Below are 24,209 nucleotides of genomic sequence, written 5' to 3' on the forward strand. Positions count from 1 at the left end.
CTGCACGTATGTGTGTTTTTTTCATTTGCAGGAGTGGGTGCGTATGTGTGTTCATGGGGGGTTTAGGGCAAAGTTCAGGGAAACCCCACAAACCCCATCTAGGCCTTGTAACCATCAGGGAGAAACCTACACATACACACACACACACACACACACACACACACACACACACACACACACACACACACACACACACTTACCAGACCTGACCTTGACCAGACCTGCCAACAGGATCACCAACAGACAGACACAGGGGATTCTGGGAAACAGGAAACAGGAAGTGGGCCCTGTCCAAGCTGAGTGTGAAAGCCTTGTTCATAATGAGTTGTGTATGAAAATCGTGGTGTGCGGTAAGTGTGTAAAGACAGACTTACGCTCTTACTAACGCCTAATAATGTAAATTGCTTTAATGGTTGAAGCAGGCTACACATCATGACAGTCCCCACGTGTGTGTGTTCACATGTCTGTCTATATGTGTGCGTGGAGCCCCCTGACCTGGGCAGCATTTAGCAGAGAGGCATCCAGGCTTGTGGGAGGGGGCTGTGGTGGGAGCTCTAGTTTCAAACAGTGCCGGTGCCCTGGGACCAGGCCATGTCAAAGGGCCAGTCCCCGATGAGCCATATTAGGGCCCTGATCCCCAATCAATCAGCACTGTGCTAAAAAGAATCCACAACAAGACGGCAATTAAGACCCACCGAGGGCTTAACTAAACACGTGTGAGAGATAGGGTTTGTAAGAGTAACTGTGTGTGCAGTTCTTTGACTCTGTGTTTTATGTAGAAATGCAAGTGTGAATATGTGCGACTATGTGTGGGTAAAAGCCTTTTGAGACAGAAGGGAAAAAAAGCCACAGTCTACTCCGGACGTGCAAAGGAATAGAGCACAGAGGTGAAGAAAGTCTCAGTAGGCCGTCTTTGTTTTTACTTGTGTATCAGTGAATGTAAAACATTGACAGAATGCCCTTTTACCTTTTGCCAAGAAAGTTTAATCCATGTTTCATGTTTGGCAGTTAACAGGACTACTAAGCAATTTGGGAATACTGCAACAGCTATTGCTCTCACTCTTGGTTAAACTATGGGTTGAGAAAGTTCCATTGCTACAGAGTCTGTTGTTGGCAGGTCTGAATAGTCTGAAAAAGTTCCAGAGTGAAATACATATTTTTTTAAACCGGATCTCAAAATGAAATAAGTTTAGCAAAGCCCCCTGCGTTCGTCTGATGTGGAGTGCTGAAGTGGATCAGTTATGTGGCAGAGGAGATGTGCATCCAAAAATTGAGTGGGCCTGTCATCCCCTCAGTCTGAATGGGTGCGATGCTTGTGGTGTGGAGCAAATCATCATCAATCCTGGCCAGCATCGGAGAACCACAGCAGTGTTGACACTGGCATTGAGGTGAGGAGAAGTGAAACCAAAATCCAAAGTTTCTCAATCCAGCACACACAAGTTCACAGTCTGAGTTAAGTGTCTATTGTGACCAAAAACAACACATACTGTATGCTGAGGGCAGCAGGGTGGCAGAGTGAAATAAGAAACTGGTTTCATGGCGGTGGACCTGCATTTAAACCTGCATATCTCTCCAACTGGAGTGTCCTTGAACAGGACATTCAGCAGCACATTACACTTTTGTGCCTCATTTTAGATTCTGCGACTAGGGACACACCAACACTGTACTACTGTACATTTTGTTATATAAGATGTTATCAGTGAAGTCCATAGGTTAACTTTATGTATTTAAAACAATAGTTCAATGTATGGGGAAACACACTTATTTGTTTTTTTCGCTGAGAGTTAGATAAGAAGATTGATACCACTTGCATAGCTGTGCTAAATTTGAAGCTACAGCCGGCAGCCGGTTAACTAAGCCAACTAGCAGTTGGCGCTAGCTTTTAATATTTGGCGTACAGATATGAGACAGGTATCTTCTCATCTGACTTTTGGCAAAAAAAGTAAATAAGCATATTTCTCAATATGTCAAACTATTTCTATAAAGAGAGATCATAGAAACAACAATAAATAAATGAAAAACAATAAGTAGTAGATTAGATGCACATTCCTGTGGATTTACTACTGCATTACTATTACTGCAAAGTGTCAGTTTTGTGTGGAAAACTGTCAATTTCTGAAATAGCAGGTGATGAAGAGGTGCAGGTATATTAAGAAGGCTGTGGTAGGGAACCTAATATTAAATGACCTCGTATTTTAAAAGAGGACAGCAGTGCACGGGAGAATGAATGCGAAAAAAAGTCAATAATACACAAACACAATATTTGGCAATAACTGATAATGAGAAGGGAGTTGTGGCTGAGTACTTAAACTTAATTGAACTTAAACGTGAAGTTGATTGAGCAGCTAATGCACTGTGGCAATCACACTAAATTGATAAAAACACATTTACCTTGTAGTGACGTGTATTTGTGCCACACAGACAGATCAGTCAGCTTGTTGCTTTATCTTGAGAGGGGATCATGCAAGATATAGCTGAGAGTGAAATATCTGCAACAGATTCCCTAAATCATTTTCTCAGTTAAGAGCTTAATTGCAGCTTGAGTAAATGCTCTGACATGTTGTTATTTCATTAATGAGGATTATGGATGCTTCGCTGATGTTTGCCAGATAAAAGCCCTTGACGGCATCCTTTCATCCTCCTACACTCACTGAGCATACCTTGGAGCTGCTGCTTGTGTAATTACCTGACGTCCTAATAAATCAGATGCACATGGTAAGTACAAGCCTTTGACAACAGCTGCCGTAGAGCAGAAATGAGAATATATGTATGAGGTTTCAGGGTATCAATAAATCTGTTTTGATTACCGTACACACATATTTAAGCGCCTAATACCTTTGAGCAAGCCTGAGCAAGCTTCAAGATCAACATAATGTGACATCTTCAAGTCATTACACATTTTAGAAACTACTTCCTTAAACTAATTTGTCAATCAACCCATGCGCCGCTGTAGGTGAGACACGCTACAGTCTTACAAAGTCAAATTACCGCTTCGTTTTTAACTCGTTGATGCCTCGACTGTATAACTGCAATGGCGGTGATCTGATGATGACAGTACGGGCCTCAGGTTCCCTTTCACGTCAGCTCCGAGGTCAATTTAATCCAGTGTGTTGACAGCTGGCTAATTACAGAGCTGTCCATATTGTGTCGGTAGGTTTCTTGCCACACACACAGATATACAGGATATATATATATATATACATACATACACCTTCTCATTCAATGTGTTTCCTTTTTATTTTCATGACTATTTACATTGTAGATTCTCACTGAAGGCATCAAAACTATGAATGAACACATATGGAATTATGTACTTGACAAAAAAGTGTGAAATAACTGAAAACATGTCTTATATTTTAGATTCTTCAAAGTAGCCACCCTTTGCTTTTTTTATTAATAAGGGAACAACTTCCACTAATTAACCCTGACAAAGCACACCTGTGAAGTGAAAACCATTTCAGGTGACTACCTCATGAAGCTCATTGAGAGAACACCAAGGGTTTGCAGAGTTATCAAAAAAAGCAAAGGGTGGCTACTTTGAAGAATCTAAAATATAAGACATGTTTTCAGTTATTTCACACTTTTTTGTTAAGTACATAATTCCATATGTGTTCATTCATAGTTTTGATGCCTTCAGTGAGAATCTACAATGTAAATAGTCATGAAAATAAAGGAAATGCATTGAATGAGAAGGTGTGTCCAAACTTTTGGCCTGTACTGTATATATACACACGAAAAGCTATACTGTACAGTATGTGTGTTTATACTGTATTACAGTTAAACACGGCTGATTAGAGTAATCCCTCTGAGTCTTCAAATTACACCCAAACAAGATCTCAACTGACAAACTAATTGCAAACTTACAATGGTCTTACTGTATTGCAGATGTACAGTAGATATACATATAGACATTATCATTAACAAACAAGGCACTTGATGCATGTGTGATTGTTGGATTTACTGTCAACAGTGGTTTGAATCGGCATATGATGGGAAAATATTGTTCAAATAAGGCATTGTCATGCAGAGCACGTCTTTCACCAAATACTGTCAACATAGAAGCAAGCAGCAGAAAAGTCAGAGCGCTGACAAAAAAGAAGCCAGAATCTGTTCTTTGTTAAACCTGTCTTCTTCATTCTCCAGTCCACAGTGGACTGAGGAGAGAGCAGAGAGGCTCGGTGGAAGGAAAAAGAGGAAAAAAAGCAGCTATTTTTGTAATTGCTTTTTTTTGTGCCAGTGCTGAGAGAAAAGCGGTGGGGAAAGTTTTGAGAAATTTAAACAGCCTTGACAGCCAGGGTGTAGTGGTATTAATCTTTTCAAACAGGGAGAAAACCCCTCTATTATAAACACAGACAGAGATTCTGAGATCAGCGGCAGCGTTGCATAAAGTCTGTCAGATTTAAAAAAGCGCACTTACTCAGGAAGTCACATTTTTAGAAATATAAAATCAGCTGTATTTCATTTTTAATGATTAGATAATGATGTTAAACCTGCAGTAACTGATTTGTGTGGCGCAAACAAGCTATAAACACAACAATGACATATCATTACCTTTTATGTTGATATTTAAACATTCAGCAGACATAGTAACATGAGCATTTATTTGAAGTCCTGTTGGTAGCTGCTAAATACTCCACTATCTTCACCGGCTGGTTCCTAACTTTGTCTGTCTGCCGTTTGTTGCTGGAAAGGGAGTATACTGTGGGTTTAAAGGAGCCTTTCCTGCTAAGGACGGAAATGGCACTATAAGAGCAGACAGAACCAAAAAAGTAAAGTTGTGGGCAGAATCAAAATAATGAGCTGGAAGACGCTAAAGCTGCATATTGTAGAGCTGAAGTAAAACACAGAGTTGGGTGATAACTCTTTGTCGATTACATTACATAGTCATTTTAACCATTGTTATTATGAAAGTATTGATTATGACTTTAACAATAGACATGACACAAAATGCATACTCAGAAAAGGCCCTAATCCTAACCTTTTTTTTTTTACAACCTGTAGGCCATGTGTCATGGTTAGCAACTCCTAAAATGCATGCAATGCCCCATTAAAGTGCTATAGTAAAGTTATCATGACTAACTGTGATTTAAGAAAACAGAAAACATGTTCCTTTTCATATCAATATAATTAAATTCTGATGAATTCATTGTGTATTTCTTTTTTTTCTGGGATTAATTTGCTCATTCAAAACAGACAGAATAAAATAAATACAGTACATGAAAAAACTAATACAAGTCATTTAGAGTTCAGCTTCAGTCCAGCCTGCCTGCCTAACATGTGTCTGATGAAGATCTAATTTATCCTACTGATTAATTTAATTGAAAATAATGACTAAGAAAAAGAAAAGAAAGATGAAGAAGAGAGTGTGTTATTGCGTCATGGACAGTTTTAGCTTGCTCTGTCAGAGTGTTCACAGTTTGCACGCAGGCCTCAGTTAGGAGTTATGAACTGCCTCTGATCTGAACGCTCAGCTAAACCTCCTGTCGGCTCACACAGCTAATCGCACCTGAACACCAGCGACCCCGCAGAACCCGGGAATCAAAGAACAACATGCAACCCCCGAGTGTTAATGGTACCATCCTCCACCTACCCTGCTAACACTGTTTTTCTTTCACTCCCTTCACTCTCCTGCCGTCTCCATCTTTTTTTTCTGCAAATGAAGGAAGTGTGGCAGCGTACAGAGAGAGAGAGAGAGAGAGAGAGAGAGAGAGAGAGAGCGAGAGAGAGAAAGTTGGGGGTCTAATTTTGGCAGGCGAGACTTTTTCCCCTCACCCTGTGTTTATTCTGGCTCTATTAAAACATCTCCAAGGAGGAGCGAGGAAGGGAAGGGGAATATGGAGGGAGGAGAATGAAGAGGAGGAGCATGGGGCACAGTGTAGAGGAGAGGATGGTCTTTCTCTTGGTTAGTAATAACTGGTAGCATACTGATGAATTTAGGATTAGAAATGAAACTGATTTAGAGGTGAAGATGTGAGACTCTAGACTTGGACTCGAGTCAGACTTAAGTCACAAAAAAATTTGAATTTGAGACTTGACTTAGCCTGCTGTGAGAGACTTCATATAAAAGGAATGGGTCTAACCGTCATAAAACCACAAAGTGTTATTTTTATACTTCGGTTTTTGGATGGATTAATAAAATGGAGGCATAACGTGTTAAATTGTGAATGTGAAAAGGGTCTTGCTATTGGACAGAGCCAGGCTAGCTGTTTCCATCTGTTTCTATGCTGAGCTACGCTAACCGGCTGGTGGCTCCAGCTACGTACATATTTACCTTTCAGACATGAGAGTGGCATCCATCTTCTCCTCTAAAGGCTCTGACCCAACCCGATTATCGGCCGTCGGACAGTCTGGCGAGGTCGGTGACTCGAGTCTGTTCGGTGTGTTCCGTGCCATCGTCAGTCGGAGGAGTCGTCGGCATCCATTTTGGCCGATTTTACTTGTTGAATCGGCCAGTGCGCAGTCGGACTCAATGACCAATCTGATTGGTGGAGTTCTAGCCCTTGACTCAGTGCTTCTTCCACATGAAGAAGCCTTAGAGCTGACAACACCAGTATCTTCTTATCACTAGCCATATTTTCTTCCGTTCAGCGAGTAATGACAACAACGATCCTTCTTGACTACTATCAACACTCTCTGATAAAAACAATGACTGACGACAGCGTGTTCTGTGTTTGCTAGGTCTAGAGAGATGTTCCGTCATCTCCGTTTTTTTGGGCGACAATACAGATTAGCGCCGCCTGCAGAACGTGCGCTCAAGTCGGCGTCACTTCGGTGTGTTCCGAGGCACTTTTTTAAGAGACGGGAGCCGACTGATCAGTCCGACTGCCTTTTCTGCCGATGGTCGGCCGTCTGGTTGGTGTGTCAGAGCCTTTACTCTCTGCAAAAATGTGAATAAGCATATTTCCCAAAATGTCAAACTATTCCTTAAATTGGGATTTGACAGGAGTTTTATTTTTGCTTTTGAGTTATCAAGTTCTGATCATGCAAAATCCTGGAACAATAAAAAAATAAAAAGACAGCAACAGACAGGCCTTGCTTAGCCACGCGCCTTACATGTTAAGTCATTAGGTCTCCATATTGAAAGGACTTTTTACTACACTATTAAAAATGTTTTAAAAGAACTATCAGCATCCAGAGAACTAAAGGACTTTCATCTTAACTTGCAATATGCATATGAAAACTTGCAACTTGAGACTTGTTCTGACAGACTGGAGATCTTACTCCTGTCCTCCTCCTGTCTCTTCCTTCCTGTAATTCTGATCTGCTCTGCTGTAGTTTTCTGCTCTGGTCTCAAGTAGCCACATTGGATTCAAGCTGGCCGAATCATAGTCAAAACCTCCGAGCTGTCAGCTCTTAGTTTGCCTGTGGCTTCTCTCAAAAACCCAACCCTGAGGATATACACACACACACACACACACACACACACAGTTGTGTCCCGCACACCACAGAGTGTATACTTAAGACCAGCGTAGAGGGGATGGAAATCAGAGCACAGACTGAAGCAAAGACAACACTGAGGACATGAAGTTAATGTTATGTTCAGGTTCAACAAGGTGGGTGGCCAGAAATTTCCCCCCCAAATTTTTGAGTAGTATTTGTGGCTAATTTATCCCAAGAAAACGGAAGTCACTGTGCACTCTGTAACGCTCTCTGCTGAACATGGAGATGATGGGAGAGAGTGGGAGGTACAAAAAAGTATATTTCACCTAAACTGACAAGCTTCTGGACCAGATGTCTTTCCGAAAACTTTGAGTCAAGGAGCAGACGTTTTGACGTTTAAACAACTGCGGCATGAGGTATGAGGTTGTAGGTCATCACGTGTCATCATTAGGTGACCCTGTCTTCTTGACGGCCTGCCACCCTACTTTACAGCTAATAAGTTGGCTGTGGCACTAATAATGAGCAGCAGTGACGATCAGCCCACCACCACAACAGCTCCGCAGCTGTCAAAGGAGGCCTCTGTCCGTTTAAATGAAGTCTGTTATGACTGTAATGAGACGCAGGTTTTGAATGCTGGTCTTCGGTTCACTGCAAAGCTTTCCTTCAACACAAGAACTTAATTTATTCAAACTTGAAAGTGTAATGTGTCTGGCGTGTCAAAGCTGTACCTCAATTAGTTTAGAATAAAGTCCTAAAAAACTTAAATGTATTAGCTGGAACATCAGACTATACTAACAGAAGTATTTTGTCTAGAATCCTTGAACAGAAATGTATCATCATGGCAATTTTCATGGTCCTAACAAGCATAGTCTCGCTTTGCCAGACCTTCCTCCACAGTGCGGCGGATGAGGGTCTTGCTAGTCCACACAGCATTCCGGGATGGGAGAAAAACGTGCTCTGGTTTATTGGCATTTCTTTAAACCAATCCCAATCGCCGGACAGAGCCACGGTGCTGCTGCAAAATAGCCTTAGGGAAGGAACTTGTTTTGGTAGAACATGTGTATGTTCTAAAGTTGTTTTAGTTGTGCAAAAAAAAACTCAGATTGGACAGATAGTCTAGTTAGCTGTCTGGATTTACCCTGCAAAAATCTGAGGAGCAGTTAACCTAGTCCTCATTAAGCCACTGGAGTTTAAAATTCCAACACAAAGAAAGCGGAAGGTAACGGACATCCGGCTGAAAAGAGTGAAATCTGGCGGAATTTCAGGCGGCAACAGAGCAATTCCCGAAGTGTAACGTTGGGGATATAGACTAAAGGTCGACCGATTCATCGGTTTTGCCGATTAATCGGCACCGATAGTTGATTGGTGGAACTATTGTTATCGGCAAAAATCCATGCCGATAGTTTTTCCTGGTTGTGTCCGTTGCTGGAGCGGCTGAGAAGCTCACGCTGTCATTCATTAAACAGTACAGGAGAGCTGAGAAGGCGCTGCTGGCATCATGCATTACAATAGCGGCCTCTAGAGGCGAAACAAAAACTATCACTGATGCCTCGTGTTGTTTATTTTCGACACGTGTTACTGCGCGCTGCACGGAGAGCACATGCTGTGCGGAGAAGGCTGACATCAGATGCGTGTTTAAAGCATCAACAGCAAAAAGGTTTGTTATATCATTATAAAGTTATTCATTTGTTGAATAGATGCTGCATTAGTAGAGAAAGAACAGCACAACAGTATGTTTGTTTGTTTGCTTTGGCTGAGATGACGCTAAACATTAGCAGTAGGCTAACTAACCTCAAGCGGTTAAAACACTGACAAAAATGAACGCAAGTCCGACCCAAATCGTCCACGATCCGTCTAGTGGCTGCCGCTGGAGAATTGAGATGTGTAGAATCGACAGCGCATTCATTTTAATGCATCAACAACTGCCCTAAAGCACGGTACTAGCGTCATATGGTGGAGCGAGATAGAGAAAGACTGGAGAGAGCGAGCGTTATATGGTGGAGAGACATAGAGAGAGACTGAAGAGAGGGAGCGTTATATGGTGGAGAGACATAGAGAGAGACTGGAGAGAGGGAGCGTTATATGGTGGAGAGACATAGAGAAAGACTGGAGAGAGGGAGCGTTATATGGTGGAGAGACATAGAGAGAGACTGGAGAGAGGGAGCGTTATATGGTGGAGAGACATAGAGAGAGACTGGAGAGAGGGAGCGTTATATGGTGGAGAGACATAGAGAGAGACTGGAGAGAGGGAGCGCCGGCGTTAGAACAAAGCCGTGAATCAGAGATATAAAACGTGTTTTTGCCGATTCATCTCTAGAAATGCAACTGTAGCGAGCATGTCACTATCACTAACGTTATCCACATTTATATTTACACGCAACAAATCCAGCTTCAAAAAAGTCTAAAAGTCGGAAGTTAGAATGAATTCATTGTGCAAAGAGTGGTTGCTATGGAGACGATACACAGTGTTGAGTTCCGTTGCTCTGATTGGTTGTAGGTCTATCCAATAAATGCAGATGCATTTTTTTTCCTGTTTCAGACTCACATTCTGACTAGAATCTGAGTAGGACCCATGGTAGGACCACGTCAGGCTAGTTCTAAACCGTTCTACAGAGAAGAATGGCGTCACTGTTTTGAGATTTGGCATACATTTGGGCCTTTTTTGAAGAAATGTAAATAGTTTGTCCTTTATATGAATTATAATGCTTATTATGTTTATTTTTGCACTGGATGACTCCAAATATGTAGGAGAACTGTTTTAGACAACACACATGCTTGTGTAGCATTGCTGTGGGTGTAATATCAATAAATATGACATTATTATTTTGATTATTGGCAAAAGCGTCTGGACTTTTTTGGAAAAAATGTATGTATTTTGTCAACTGTTTTATCCAGTATCAATTCTAAATACTAACGGTCGATTAATCGGTTATCGGCAAATACGGCCCAACCTAACTATCGGTATCGGTAAAATCCACTATCGGTCGACCTCTAATATAGACTATAACAAGCACAACTCTTTTATGAAAATAGGTCATTTTTATTATAAGTTAAGATTTTGTTTCTATAGCCTAAAAAAAAGAACCTTAAAATGCATCATCATCATAGAGTAAGAGCAGATTTTATTTTTTTATTGCATTGCTGGAAAATTATTCCTCTAATGTGAGGAATTGGATTAGCAATGCCGAGCAATGTCATCCTGATAATCTTTTAAGTCAATGTGTAACAAAATCACATTGTTCCATTTTCTTATCTACATTATATTTCCGTTTTAGTTTATTTCCAGTGGTGTCACAGTGTTGTTTTTTAGGCCAGCCTCTTTTCCTTCTTCATGATAACTCCCTTGAGAAAATTGCATTGTGAATTCTTTGTGCGCCAACTGTCTCATCTATGAAACAAGCTGTAATTAAGTCGCACAGGACAAAACAATCAAAAACATGTAAACAAAAGGAATGGTAGAAACAGATGTTTGAAACAGAGCATGCGTAGATGCTCAAATGTGTGAGTATGTGCATGCAGTCGTCTTAGTGTATGAGTGGATTTAGTAAGTGTCTGATATCCGCTATGTGCCAGCAGTTTTGATTCACAGAATGCCGCATGGAACATGGCAGCGGGCCTTGCCATAATGTCATGGGGGAAAATCATCCATCTTAACTCCTTTGATCCTGCGAAAATCAAACGAACTGAGAAAGTTCTTGAGAGTTTTATCCCACAACACTGGGGAGACGTCAAAACAAAGCAAAGGAAGCTCGCCAGACTCAAACTAAATTTTAATTTAGGCAGAAGTTTTGCTTTTCCTAAGAACATGGAAAGGTTTTAGTGGAATGGATTTATGGATACTTTCTTAAAACTTCTTTTGTATCTTCTTTTTGTATCGTTTTATTTGCTTCTTTCAAAGCCCTATTTCATTTGATGTTCATGTTTCATGTTAAGAGATTTGGGCAGTGGTTAGTTTTTCTGTACATTCAGAAAGCTGGCAGCTAATTAGGCAACTATAAAAGGTTATATAACAAGAAACCACAGAGATAGATGTGCCTCATGTTTCCATACTGCTCATTTCAGGTGGCATTATTTTAGGGAGACATCAGTTAATCAACTTAACTCAATGGTAGATACAGGACATTCACTCTGAATTATAATACGGCCCTGAAGGCAGATGAATGTCTCGTTATTGCCCTCAATTTAAATGAACAGCACAGGTTTTGAATTTGTTAACGTTTTGAGTCATGTCCTGTTTTCTGTATTAGAGTAAATTAACCCAGTTTCTCCAGTATTACGAATATTAGTGTTTATCTATCAAGTCATGACCTTGGTATTCTCTATAATTAAATTGGTTTCCATTATGGACACATCAGAAACATAACTACAAAGATTATTAGAATAGATAGCAAATCAGAATTAGGTTATCTCTTTCTCTCCCTTTGTTGATCCAGGGCTGCATTATCACTAATAAAAAAAAAAAAAAAAAAACACACACACTTACAACAAATGCATGAGCATGCAGGAGCTATATATCACCCGCAAATTGCCTGAAACTGACAAAACGGTCCAGTGTTTTACATACTGGTAAGTACAGTATGAATAGACTGACAGAGAGAAAAATGGATAGAGGAAAAGCAACTTACGTTGGCCTTCCTGCCAGAGTTGTAGGGAGTGGATCTGGAAAAGAAGACAAGGGTTGTTTTTTTTTTTGTTTTTTTTTACAACAGGATAAACAATATTGCTCCCAGATTTTACTCTGCACAAGCTGCCAGCTACACGCAAGAATCAGTGGAGAGAAGTGTTGCTAAAAGGAGCCAGATCTCTAGTGGGAAAAGATGAGTTGGAAAAAATGTCTTTGTTTGTCACAGTAAGTGCGTAAAGCACTCGTCATAAAGCCACTTCATTGTAACATCTGCATGCCAGTAAGTTTTTAAATGCTTGGCAGCTACTACTGTCGCCACTCTAATTTCTCTTACCGAATTTGACAAAGAGCACGCCCGTCGTGGACACAGTACCCTGGGTGTTGGTGGCCACGCACTGGAAGTAGCCCGTGTCAGTAGTGTCCAGGTTGCGGATGCGGAGGCGTGATCCGTAAGGCGTGGATCGGTACGAGATCCTCCGTGGCTCTTGCACCACTGGGGCGTCGTTCTTCAGCCAGCGCACAGTGGGCGGCGGGTTACCGGACACGCGGCAGAAAAGCTCGGCTGTGTGGCCCAGAGAGGTGGTGATGTTGTTCATGGGAGCTTCAAGACGGATGAAGAAGGGCCCTGGAAAACATAGAGAGACAGGAGAGATGAAAGGAAGGAAAACAATGAAGATAAATATATATATAGATAAAAGGGGGGCTAAGTGAGAAGAAACGTCAGGGGTTAGATTGATTGAGAGAGAAAAAGACATAAGGAGAGGTTGTATTACACAAGGCCAAGAACTAAGACATAAATCAAACAACACTTAATGTACTACATCAGAGCAAGATGTAAAAAACATGCTGCTGTTTAAAAAAGAATAGTGGTAAAACAACTCTGTGTTTTCAGACACACATATCCAAACCCTGGTTTTGCAAGTTGTTTTGTGGTTGCCACTGAGGTGACAACTAATTTCACTTTTCATCGTGGCTTTATGATGCCTGAGATTTTCTTTTACCCAGCTTGTGCAAGAGCTTATTAGAAAACATCACCTGTGTTGAGGGTAAAAACTTGAACTTGAAGAAGAAAAGAACAAACAATGAGGCTGTCAGAAGCCACTGTAATGAGTTCAGACGATGTTGGAAAAGACAAAGCTAAACATTATTGCACAATTATCTCCCAGGACCACATTCTTCCTCAAGGAGGTCAGAAATTTTTTTTCTTGAGGGCCACCTAAGAGTTTAATGTGAAGGGAAAACATTGGTGTTAATGTCATAAAAACCTTCTGGAAAGTTCCCTCAACCCCAAAAACCCATCTTAGGTATGCAGAAATGCTCCTGGTTACACAAAGTCAGCCAAAACAAACAAAAGAGGAAAAACACATACAGGGGAATCTCAAAAACAGGTCAGACAAACTTCAATTTGTGTGAATAGAGAGGCTAAGGGGTAAAAATAGAGGAACAGAAGAACACACTTACATGTTGCATGGACACCCACACATTTTAATATTTACTATGCCATGCAAATTCATTAGTTAGGGCTTCTCAGCACTGGACAACATAACATTTACATCCCAACAAGGGTTTTCCCTACAAGAGCAATGCTATCTTTTCCAAAGCTGCTCTCTCCTAATATGTTTATGCTCTGTTGTTTATTAATGTGTAGCCTACATACAGTATACTGCAGAAAACCATTGCAAGTCATCAGGAGAAACATGTTACTAGAACGCCAAAATAATCCTAACACCGGTATGTAATAGTTCTGGTAATTTCAATCAAATTCATTCCTGTTATTTAACTGCTATGAAGCTGTGTTTGCTGATAACTTTTTTCTGCCCTGGTTGGAGCATGCTGGTGCCCTTACTTGTTACTCTCGGTCACCATAGCAACCCTTGTGGTTGTACGTGCAGCTCATCTGACGCACACACCTCATGACATATTGTCATGAGGTGAAATGAGTGCCTAAGACGTGTATGTGGAAAAGAGAAGTGGGCACATTTGTCTTGGCATATGTGTGTGTGTGTGTGTGTGTGTGTTGTCTCTGTCTGTGTGTACTCAAGCCTCTACTGAACTGAACAACACACACTTACACACACTCACAGTTGTCCTCCCTAAAACCCCGGGCTTAACGCAGCAATGTGGTACTAACAAGTGTGTGACAATATGAGACTCCCACCACTCTCTCCTCACCTCTCTCCCTCCTCACCTCTCTCCCTTCTCAACCAGTTTGTATCTGTCCTCCTTTCTCTACATACACAACTGTCTACTTTGTACAGCCCTGTCTCTCCACATTACAGCACTGCAATCAGAACCGGGCCTCCAGCAAGTCAATGGTGAAGTTGGCAATAAAATGTATATCAATGAAAACATTTAATTGTTTGCTATTACTTATAATGACAACATACTTTACTGTCACACAGAATCACCCATCCCATCTCCCTCACTTCCATTCTCCCCCTTCACTCTTTCCTGTCTCTCTCCATCTTACTACTTACTGTAAGCATTTCATGCACTCACACAGACTCCTGTGTCCTCTGTTTGCTTTAACAATAAATAGATTATCAAAGCACAATCTGATAATAAGATGTAATAGGTGGTGTAATGGGTAGGACAAACTGATAAGAATATAAATTAGAAGCATGCTGGGACAGAAGGGAATGCAAAAGCACAAATAAAATAATGTGTATGAGTTTACATAGAATATGTCGAGTCTGATTATGTTACCATTTGTAATCACTTTAAATTTCATTAGGCAACCGTATAAGTACCGAGATGGTAGACATGATATGATTAGCAAAATGAAACTTTTACATCAGGTAAAAATGTGCAACGTGTGAAAGGGGAAAACCTTTTTTCTATCTATTCTTGAGTTTTGTACTAGTTGATTTTTTCCTTTCTTTTCTCTTACTATGTTTGTTGTTATGCACTAAATACCAAGGCAAATTCCTTGAATGTGAAAACCTACTTGGCAGTAAAACGGATTCTGATTTAATAACAAACCAGATCAGCTCAGCTCTGCCTGCAGGTATAAAGCGAGTGTTGTTGGACATGAGACTGAACCCCAAATTGCTCCCGATGGTCAGGTGTGTGTGTGTGTGTGTGTGTGTGTGTGTGTGTGTGTGTGTGTGTGTGTGTGTGTGTGTGTGTGCACACGCGCGTGTCGCGTGTGTGGTGTGTGTGTGTCTGTGTGTGTGTGCGTGTGTGTGAGGCAAATTGTAAAGTGCTTTAAATAAAGGCCCTATATAAATGCAGTACATATACAGTATAAAAGCATATTTGAAAACACCCAAACTTGGACGTATTGTAGGTCGGCTCCGGGTGTATTTAATGTTAATGTTGCAACACTCCCTATAGTCACAGGTCATCACCTCTCATAACCACACTTACACACATACAACATGCAATGCTAACACCAATCACAGAGGTGTGCAAATACACACACTGGTAGAACCCAAGGTCATTGCTACTGTTGGTGATACATGTTTTAATGAGGGTGTGTGTGTGTGTGTCAGTGCATGCTTACATCTGTGTGTGGGCGTGTGTTTTCATTTTGACTTGACTTCCCAACTATCAACACAGAGTCATGCGGGGTGTGCTGGGAATCTGTGCCTGTACACTGTTAGGAGTGTAGTGGACCGAATCTCGCCTACATACTGAAGCAACACTTTACCGACTTAATGTGCCTGTTGAGTCTGACTATAATATCTAAAAACAAAAGTACTTACATAAATTAAATGAGAACAGGTCTGCTCTTAAAAGGCATGACTGTTTTGCCAAAGGCAGGAGGGGGGGGTCAGACAAACTGAGTCACTTTATCACTGTCTCATTAGTTGAGTTGATGGAAAAGAAAATGGTTTTTGGAGCTGTGTGCCTGCACACTTCATTAGCTGTTATAATAACTCACTGAATAAAGCAGCGGGGAGCAGGAGAAAGGAAAGAGAGACAAGAGGAGATGACAAGAGGAACTGATGAGAAGAGAGGTGAAGAGGAGAAAGATGTCCTGCCAACGTCTGTGTAACAAAGCCGCCCTGTATGTAATTGTCTCGTGGTGAGTGTTGTGGTATTTGGCACCAGGAGTACTGTGAAACTCAAACCATTGCTGCGGACTGTCCCTTTAATGTGGCCGGCGACTAAATGGTGCCCTGTCATCAGGGTGCATTTGCTCGCAGTGGTTTTGTACAATCAAACACTCACACGCAGGCACACAAACGTAAACACGCGCACACCCACACAACCGCAACACACACAAACTATACATGTTCCAAACTAGACAAGTTACACAATACCTTCTCATCTCACCCGCAACATTGTATTTCTATATGCGAATACATGTCTATATTCAATAGCATACACGCACGAGAGTAAAGCTGTGCTAGGCAGGCTGCTCTCAGCAAGACACAGGCACAGAAACCTGAGTGGCTGCACAGCTACAGTAACTAAACATAGTAGATACACTGAGGAGTTGGGACTGTAGCATTGCCAGCTATGGCTAAAGGTGAGTTTCATTAAAGTTGGGTCACTCTCCAAGTCTCCAACAGAGAAAGAGGGAGAGAGGAAAGGATGTGAAGGAAGCAAAACGGATAAAATGAAACAAAGAAAAAGAAAGCAAGAATGAAAAGAAAGCCCCAGGGAAAATGAGTTCAGTAAACTATCATCACCCCTGATTTCAGCCCAATAATGAGTCTCTTTCAGCATGATAACTTCCTGCTACTGATGCATACTGATAGAGCCACGCTACTTGAATGCTGTCTGCTTGGTCAATCAAAACCAGTCCCTGCCTGCAGACAAAACAAGTGGTGCAATCACCATCTATCCATCAGATAAGAAACAGATGTTAGTCATGTGTCCGAGCTCAAACTGACACACACAAACACAAATACAGTACTATGAACACATGGGCGCGCGCACACACACACACACACACACACACACACACACACACACACACACACACACACACACACACACACACACACACACACACACACACACACACACACACACACACACACACACACACACACACACACACACAGGTTTTGAAGGTTTTTATATTTCATGTTGTTGTGGAAAATAAAGCTGTCTCTATGATTTGTTTAACTACTCCTTATTGTATTTAGGACTTTTTTAAACACCCTTGATTGGCCAATGTGTGTTTAACAATGTCTGTTTTTTGTCTATACAGAATATGCTGCGCGGCGGATGTTGTGGGAGAGTCGGCTTTGCAAGGGATGAATTAAACAAACCAGACAAATTGAGAGAGCAAAAATAAAGGTCAAGTTCAATAAAGTCTCATGTTGAGGATCTTCCATGTCAGGGTATCTTTGTGGGGGAATAGGCGGATGTCGGCTCTCCAAGCCAGGGGCAAACTGAGGAGAGGGATCGAGATTTGACTGATAACTCTGGGCAACCGTGTAAGGAAAAAAAATACAAAATTGTTACGGTTCTGACTCAGTTCTTCCTGCAGTGCTGACAGGAGGACAGGAGTTTTAAATGCTTCCTCCGTCAGGATCTGTTGAACTAAACCTGGGCAGCTCCAGGAGACTTGAGGACTAGGCTGAACAAGTCTATGTGGACCAGGTGGATTGCATGTTAAATCTGATTTGTTGATGTTTGTTTTCTTGTCAAAGCATGTCAAATGTAGAAACAATTGTTTGACCGTGAAATTCCTGGAGATCTGGAGCAGAAAAGTCCAGTGCAGGATACTCTGTGAGTGCAAAGAGTTTAGTTTGGTGAGACAGATTAAGAGTGCTGATATATTATTTTGACAGTGCATTAATGTGTGCATGATGGCTACCCTATGCATCCTGTGTTCCTTCAAAGTATCGGTTGTGTGCATCCTCAGATATTCATTTTATAATAGGGTAACCATATTTTGATTTACAGAAAAGAGGACACTCGGCCTGGCCTCGAGACAAATCCAGACAGTGGTGATTCTCAGAGGTTAATGAACATGCTTTATTATGCCTCAATTGTGCAAAAATAACTTCTGCAATAAAATAAAATCTGTAACAACATGTAACAAAATAATAGCTCTCTTTTAAAATAAATAAATAATATGAAATAATGTTCTAAATATGACCTATTCTGTGTTAGAAAATCCAGCTTCAACAAAATATCTCTTAATACCTTTTCAATGTAATAAGATAAATAATAAAGACACTGAAACATATGTGCCAGCTTTGCACACGGTGATCGCGTTTAACTTTACATATCTATCAAGATAGCATTACGTGTATTTGTATGTGATATAGGCCTAATACTTTCCCCTTGGTAATGTAGCATATGAATTTCCATGAACACAATTCTAAAATGCACGAGACATAAAGGCTTCTGCTATCGGTTGATAACTCAAACTTGCCGAGAACCTAGACACCCGTTTGATTACATGACTCATGCATTAGGCACGGTTACGGTCTTGTTCAGTAGTCTGGTGCACAGTCTCCTGGTGACAGCCTACCTATCACGTAACAAACATTTAACTTAACATAACTACTAAGATAACATGACGTGCATTTGTATGTGAATTTGATTGATTCTACCACCACCGCTCCAGTCCAGCGGAGGCGCTAATGAGCTAGATTACAACACACACAGTAGCAGAAGAATACCAGCTACACAACGGCCAACCATTGACATATATATAATGCCAACGGCACGAATGAAGTAAAAGAAAAAAACAGGAGTGAGTCGGTTCATTGACGTATGGCACTCGATTCTCCCGGGTCAGTGACACGAGTCGGGTTAATTAACCGGCTCTTCGGTCAGTTAGTCAACACTAATTTAAGTACACGCTTAATGGTCCCATGAAAAACAGTGAAAACCGGACATTTTAATGAATTTATAAAACCCCCCCGGACCCCCCGGACAGTAGGTAAAAAGTGGACATGTCCGGGAAAAAGAGGACGTTTGGTCACCCTATTTTATAATTATTTTCACTTCAGTGGTTAGGGCATTTTATCAGGATGTCAAGTAAGGTCAGCAGCAAACAACAAATGACAAGAGCAACAGAAAGTTATAAAGAAGCACTGATAAGAGATTATCGGTACTGCTGCTTTTTCTGCTGCAATTCTTATAGTAAGTAACCGTATCAAGTGTCGAGGTCTGGTGAGCTCAGATGGCTGTTTCCCTTACCAGGAGAAACAGTCGACCAATCAAAGCTTTGAATGTGCGATTAAGAATGAGATGTCATCTTCCTTCATAGCTAGCTCGCCACTTAACTACATCCATTAAAAACGGTGACTGAAAAAAAGTGCCCACAAAAATGACAATGATCAATGGATGACTTTGATGCAGCTGCACTAAATGTTGTAGGTAGATTTACAGGAATAACAACTACTTAATCCACACTTGTACACAGACGCACAGTTGATACAAATAAAAAGTTACAAACAACAAAAATCAGCTAACATGAAGACAATGTCAGCCTGAATCAAGTGCCAATACAGTCTGATTATCAGACTAGTCCTGGTGTCAGTCAGTAGGGATTCAACCCTGATTTGCCCTCCAATGGATACACATTTTAAAGGTATGCAGGCAAGTATGTGATCAGTGCTGTTTGTGTCGCATCTTCTTATCTATGAGTATGGATTGGTACAATGCAAGTTGTGTGGGCTCTTTCAGAAGGCATTCCGGGAAATTAAGGGAATTTTTACCCGAAATATAAAACGAGAAGTGTGCCCTATCTGTCTAAAAAAGTAAAATTCTGCGACTACAGCTCTGCTACAACATCTGTCCTGTGGTCTACTCCTGTAACACATCTGCAAACAACTCTGGGTTTCTACTTCACATGAACACACTTCATACTTTCTTTATTTCCCCCCAAATGGCAAGGGGATGCCTGGCCAAAGTTGACGAAATAAGGGGAGGGGGGGACTATTGAAGTCAGGCTGAAAGATGAATATATGGAGCAAAGTGTAAGAAGATGTATTGAAAGCATCAGCACATTTTGACGATCCACTGGTAGCTTTTGCTAAAGACAGAACTACAAGTAGGTCAGTGGAAATTAGGGAAATACAATGCACCTGTGGCTGTATTCCCACATGTTGAGTACATCAATGTGTAATTTTTTCCATCAATATTCCTCTACAGTGGCCTATGCTGGGACAGTTGGTGTTGTCTGGGTTGCTGAAGGTGACCACTCAAAGTGTAATTTTAAACACATCACTGAATGTAATTTCAGACAGCACATGTGGGGTTACAGTTCGACACACCATGGGTTAATTGCACTGTGAACATATGTATTGCTTGTAACAGATGTGTTCACAGCTATAACAATTTTTCTGGAAAGAAGTTAGTTAAGGATGTGTTGAAATGGAGCCCTGCTTTGTATGTGTGTTTTTTATGTGTGTCTTTACCATCACTAGAGGTGTTCCATGAAGTGGTAGCTATCACACTGGGGTCTTGGGGAAACTCAGACCCTGTAAACAAGAGGAAATGGAGAAGACTATTAGCATGTTTCTGGCTGTAGGGCTCTATCACCTTCTACTCCTATTTCACTAGATGGATCATGAACCCTGCAATTAGAATAAATATGGAGCTAAAGCTGTGAGCTTCAACCCCCTATCACAAATACAGACTCAAAAACTGGACATGTGACAGGATGCCATTTATTGTGAATTTAACCTACAAAAAACACGCTGCCACCGCCTACCACTACTCAAAGAATCAAAAGTCAGCCAGGGGCGCTTAGTAGGAAAGTAAAGAAATGTAAAAAAAAAGTGATTGGCACAACCTCCTCGACGCAGCGGGCCCGGGGTTCGACTCCGACCTGCGGCCCTTTGCTGCATGTCATTCCCCCTTTCTCTCCCCTTTCATGTATTCAGCTGTCCTGTCAAAAATGAAGGCCGAAAATGCCCCAAAATGCTAAACACACGCGAGCTTGACTTAAGTCACAAACTTAGACACTCAGACAAACTGCCCTCGACTGGACCTTCTGTGTGAATGGGATGCCCCTAAATTTACGACGGCAGAAAGGCTCAGCACTATACTCTTTAATTTAAGTCACACAAAGTCATAAAACGAGGTAGAAGTCTGTGTGGTAGCTAATGCTAAACAATCACAGTGCTGCAGCCACTTCTCAGTGTACAAAACAGCAAACACAAGCACTGCTTTAAGAGTTTTCCCATCTTAAATCTGGTGATAGCATTGTACATTTGCTGGTGTAGATCAAAGGTTTGAATGTACAACAGGGAGCCCGTCAGCGAGCCATGTGGCCCTAATGCTGCTTTATTACCAGCTGACGACAGAGCAACTCTCTGCTTTTCATTACCGAGAGAGAGAGAAAGGAGAAAATGAGCTTCAGTGAGCGCTGCCACAGGTCACAAGGTGAGTCCTAACAAATGAAAAAGCCTGCAGGACTTAAACATGCAGGACTGACGGATGGGACATGAAACTGTTGAAACATGACGATGAGTTCTGCTTCTCAGGCTGACCCAGTGTGTGTATGTGTGTAGCTTGGTGCAGGCTGGGATAGTTTAACATGATGAAAAAGCAAATGGCTTAAACACATGCAGAAACCCAAGCCAAGCATGTGCATTAACCTGCGCTGCACACACAGTATTATACTTACATATTGTATGTTTCAGCAACACATTTAGAAACAAATTAATAAAAGAGTTTATTCATTCATTTACAACTTAAAAACATTATTGTTACGTGTGTGGCGTGCAGGGTGAAGGTCGGGGAGAAAGTCTGCAATCAAACAGGACCAGGCGCCTGACACGGGGTCATGCTAATTGGGTGATAATGTGTTTTTTCACAAGTGCTGTGTCAGGATGGTAATGATTGTGTGGTGGTGCTTGTGAAATGAGCTGTGTTAATGAGCAGCTCTTTGGGCCTCGGCACCTGTTAGCGAGGGAGTCTGGAGGCTTGGCAACAGGCTCACAACAACAGGCAAGCAGCTTTATGAGTTAGGGTCAAGATTGTTACAGATTTTTAGCAACACTGGAGGGTATCAGAGCACTGATAACATTGGACTATACTGTTGACACTTTGAGAAATACTGTTTGCCTTCTCTTTCATCTGTTTAAAACCTGTCTGATTGAATTTTTGTGTTTCTGAATTTGTTTCTTCTTTTCTTCATAGTGTTTTTTATATACAGTACAGATAGGTGTGTGCTCATTGTGTTATTATTAAACTGATAACGAATTATCTCTGCAAACTAGGTTGTTATCCCCTCTTGAGAAAATGTTCATCCTTTGCTTTCATATACTTCTGAGTTGCGTTATGGGACCCAAAATGACTCGTTCCTGGAGGCTCCAAAGATGACATGGTGTATTATAGCGAGTCTTGGCTCCAAGGTGAGCCTAAATTCTCTCTGTGTTCTGGGTTAATAGGTTAAGAAACACAGAGCTCTGTGGTTTACAAAGGACAGAGGAGAGGGGCCGTTGCAGCTCACTGGCTTCACTAACACAAAGCTAGCCAAGTGTAGCCAGGTGAGAGTTCAATAGAGGGGCTGGACACGGGAATACGGGAAAGGGAAAGAGGGAAAGGTGTACATTGAGAGAGCTTATAAAAACAATATGGAGTAGGCACAGCTGCATCATTTTGAGAAGACTTGTGCTATTTTCAGGAACAAACAGCAGCATTTGATTTTTATTGACATTTTGCCAACTAGACAAGAGTTTATTGCTTAATTTTTATTCTATTTCTCTCTCTTCCACTGCATCCCTCCTCTATTTAGGTCACATCTGTTAGTTCTCTTTCATTGAGACAATCATCTGGAATATCTGGGATGATGGGAGTAATTTTGAGATTAGCTTTTTAATGTTCCTCAGTAACAGAGGGAAGCAATTGTGTTAGGCCCATTTGTTAATGATAGCCTAAAAATAAGCACCTTCACAGCGCCTGTTTCAGTTTTAGATCAATGGTTCTTGCAGTTGTGATTCTGGCCCCCTGGTTGGATCATGATCCAGATTCTGATGTTCTCCCATATGTTAACTGGATGTGTGTATTATATAAAGGTATGCTTTTCTGCCTGTACGAATGACTGAAAAGGATCATTGGTTTAGTTCAAGGATACTTGCACAAAGTATCTGACAAGAGTCTGACTTTGACTTGAGACAGAGGTTAGCACCTTTTTTCCAATCAACAGTCAACGTTGGTCTCTTTTAACCATGACCACAACCTTCCCTGACCTTACCCAAGCAGTTTTAGATGCCTAAACTTACCAAACCTTAGCTATTGAGGTGGCAGATCAGAAAATAATTAATGAATGTTTTTTGTAATGGTAATATGGGTTATTTTAAAAGGGAACTGACAAAACCGCCTATTGTGTTGTTGGGTATGATCACAGAACGTGAGATCAGAAAACAATGCTGATATGGGTCAATTTAGATGGCAATGACACCCAACTTATTTTGTCATTTAGGTTCAATGACTTGTTGGCAAATACAAATGCAGACGCCCACTTTATGCATAAATAATAAAACAATACGTTCACATTAAATTAATGTAGGTATGCAAGTTTGCAGTCACTAAAAGTTATTCTGGCAATTTTTGTGTGTTTTTCAACACAAGGGACTTATCATGACAACAACAGATTTAAAATAACTACAAATACTTTAACTATGTTTCTGTGTTAATTCCGTGAATGTGTCCCTCTTTTTTGTAACTGCAACTGTTGGCTGATGACATCACCGCCATCACTTCCTTCTGTCTGTTTCGGGCCGTCTCTCCAGGCAAGAGTCAAGCTACCTTTTTGTTGCTTGTCGATCATTTCACATAACTTTAATTTTAGCAGCCACAAGTCAGCTTCCCAAAACTATTAGTGCTCCAATACCATCTCTGCCCATTGGTTTTTATTAAAAGACCATCATCTCAACTGTTAAAAACCCAGATTTTACAGTAATTTTCAATGCAATGTCACCTTGATCATACAGTTGTGCACATTTTTCCATAGCATGTCAGTTGTGATATGCTGGATGGATGTTCTAGATATTCAACAATCTGTATCATAGTATCACTTCCCCCTCTTGGCTGGTAAGGCATATTTCATAAAAATGAAAGTTTTGGAAACTCTTCTTTCACTTGCAACCAAGTGCCACTTAATTGCCATCCCAGTGGCAACATTTACAGTAAATGGTTAACACGAAGGTGGCGTTGAGAAGCCCAGACAGATCTCCACACAGAAAGTTCCATGAAAGCAGCTTCTGATCCTCATCCAGCTGTATTTGGCTTATGATGATAAAAATCACACAGGGACATGTGCTTCCCCCCTACA

At 41.1% G+C, this 24,209-nt stretch overlaps 1 protein-coding gene across 2 annotated transcripts in view; it reads right to left on the bottom strand.

The window, feature by feature from the left end:
* ror1 (receptor tyrosine kinase-like orphan receptor 1) overlaps positions 1 to 24,209 on the bottom strand; it is a 124,277-nt gene that overhangs the window by 21,807 nt on the left and 78,261 nt on the right. Inside the window, exons 2-4 of one of the 2 annotated variants that reach the window (XM_028588208.1) lie at positions 20,344 to 20,406; positions 12,339 to 12,629; positions 12,006 to 12,039 (exon numbers count right to left, since the gene is read on the bottom strand). In XM_028588208.1, coding sequence (XP_028444009.1) covers positions 12,006 to 12,039; positions 12,339 to 12,629; positions 20,344 to 20,406 — 388 coding nt within the window. The remainder of the gene's footprint in view (positions 1 to 12,005; positions 12,040 to 12,338; positions 12,630 to 20,343; positions 20,407 to 24,209) is intronic. The other variant, XM_028588209.1, reaches the window with a different exon arrangement.

Source organism: Perca flavescens, chromosome 9 (assembly GCF_004354835.1).
Source record: "Perca flavescens isolate YP-PL-M2 chromosome 9, PFLA_1.0, whole genome shotgun sequence".
NCBI classification, from domain to species: Eukaryota; Metazoa; Chordata; class Actinopteri; order Perciformes; family Percidae; genus Perca; species Perca flavescens.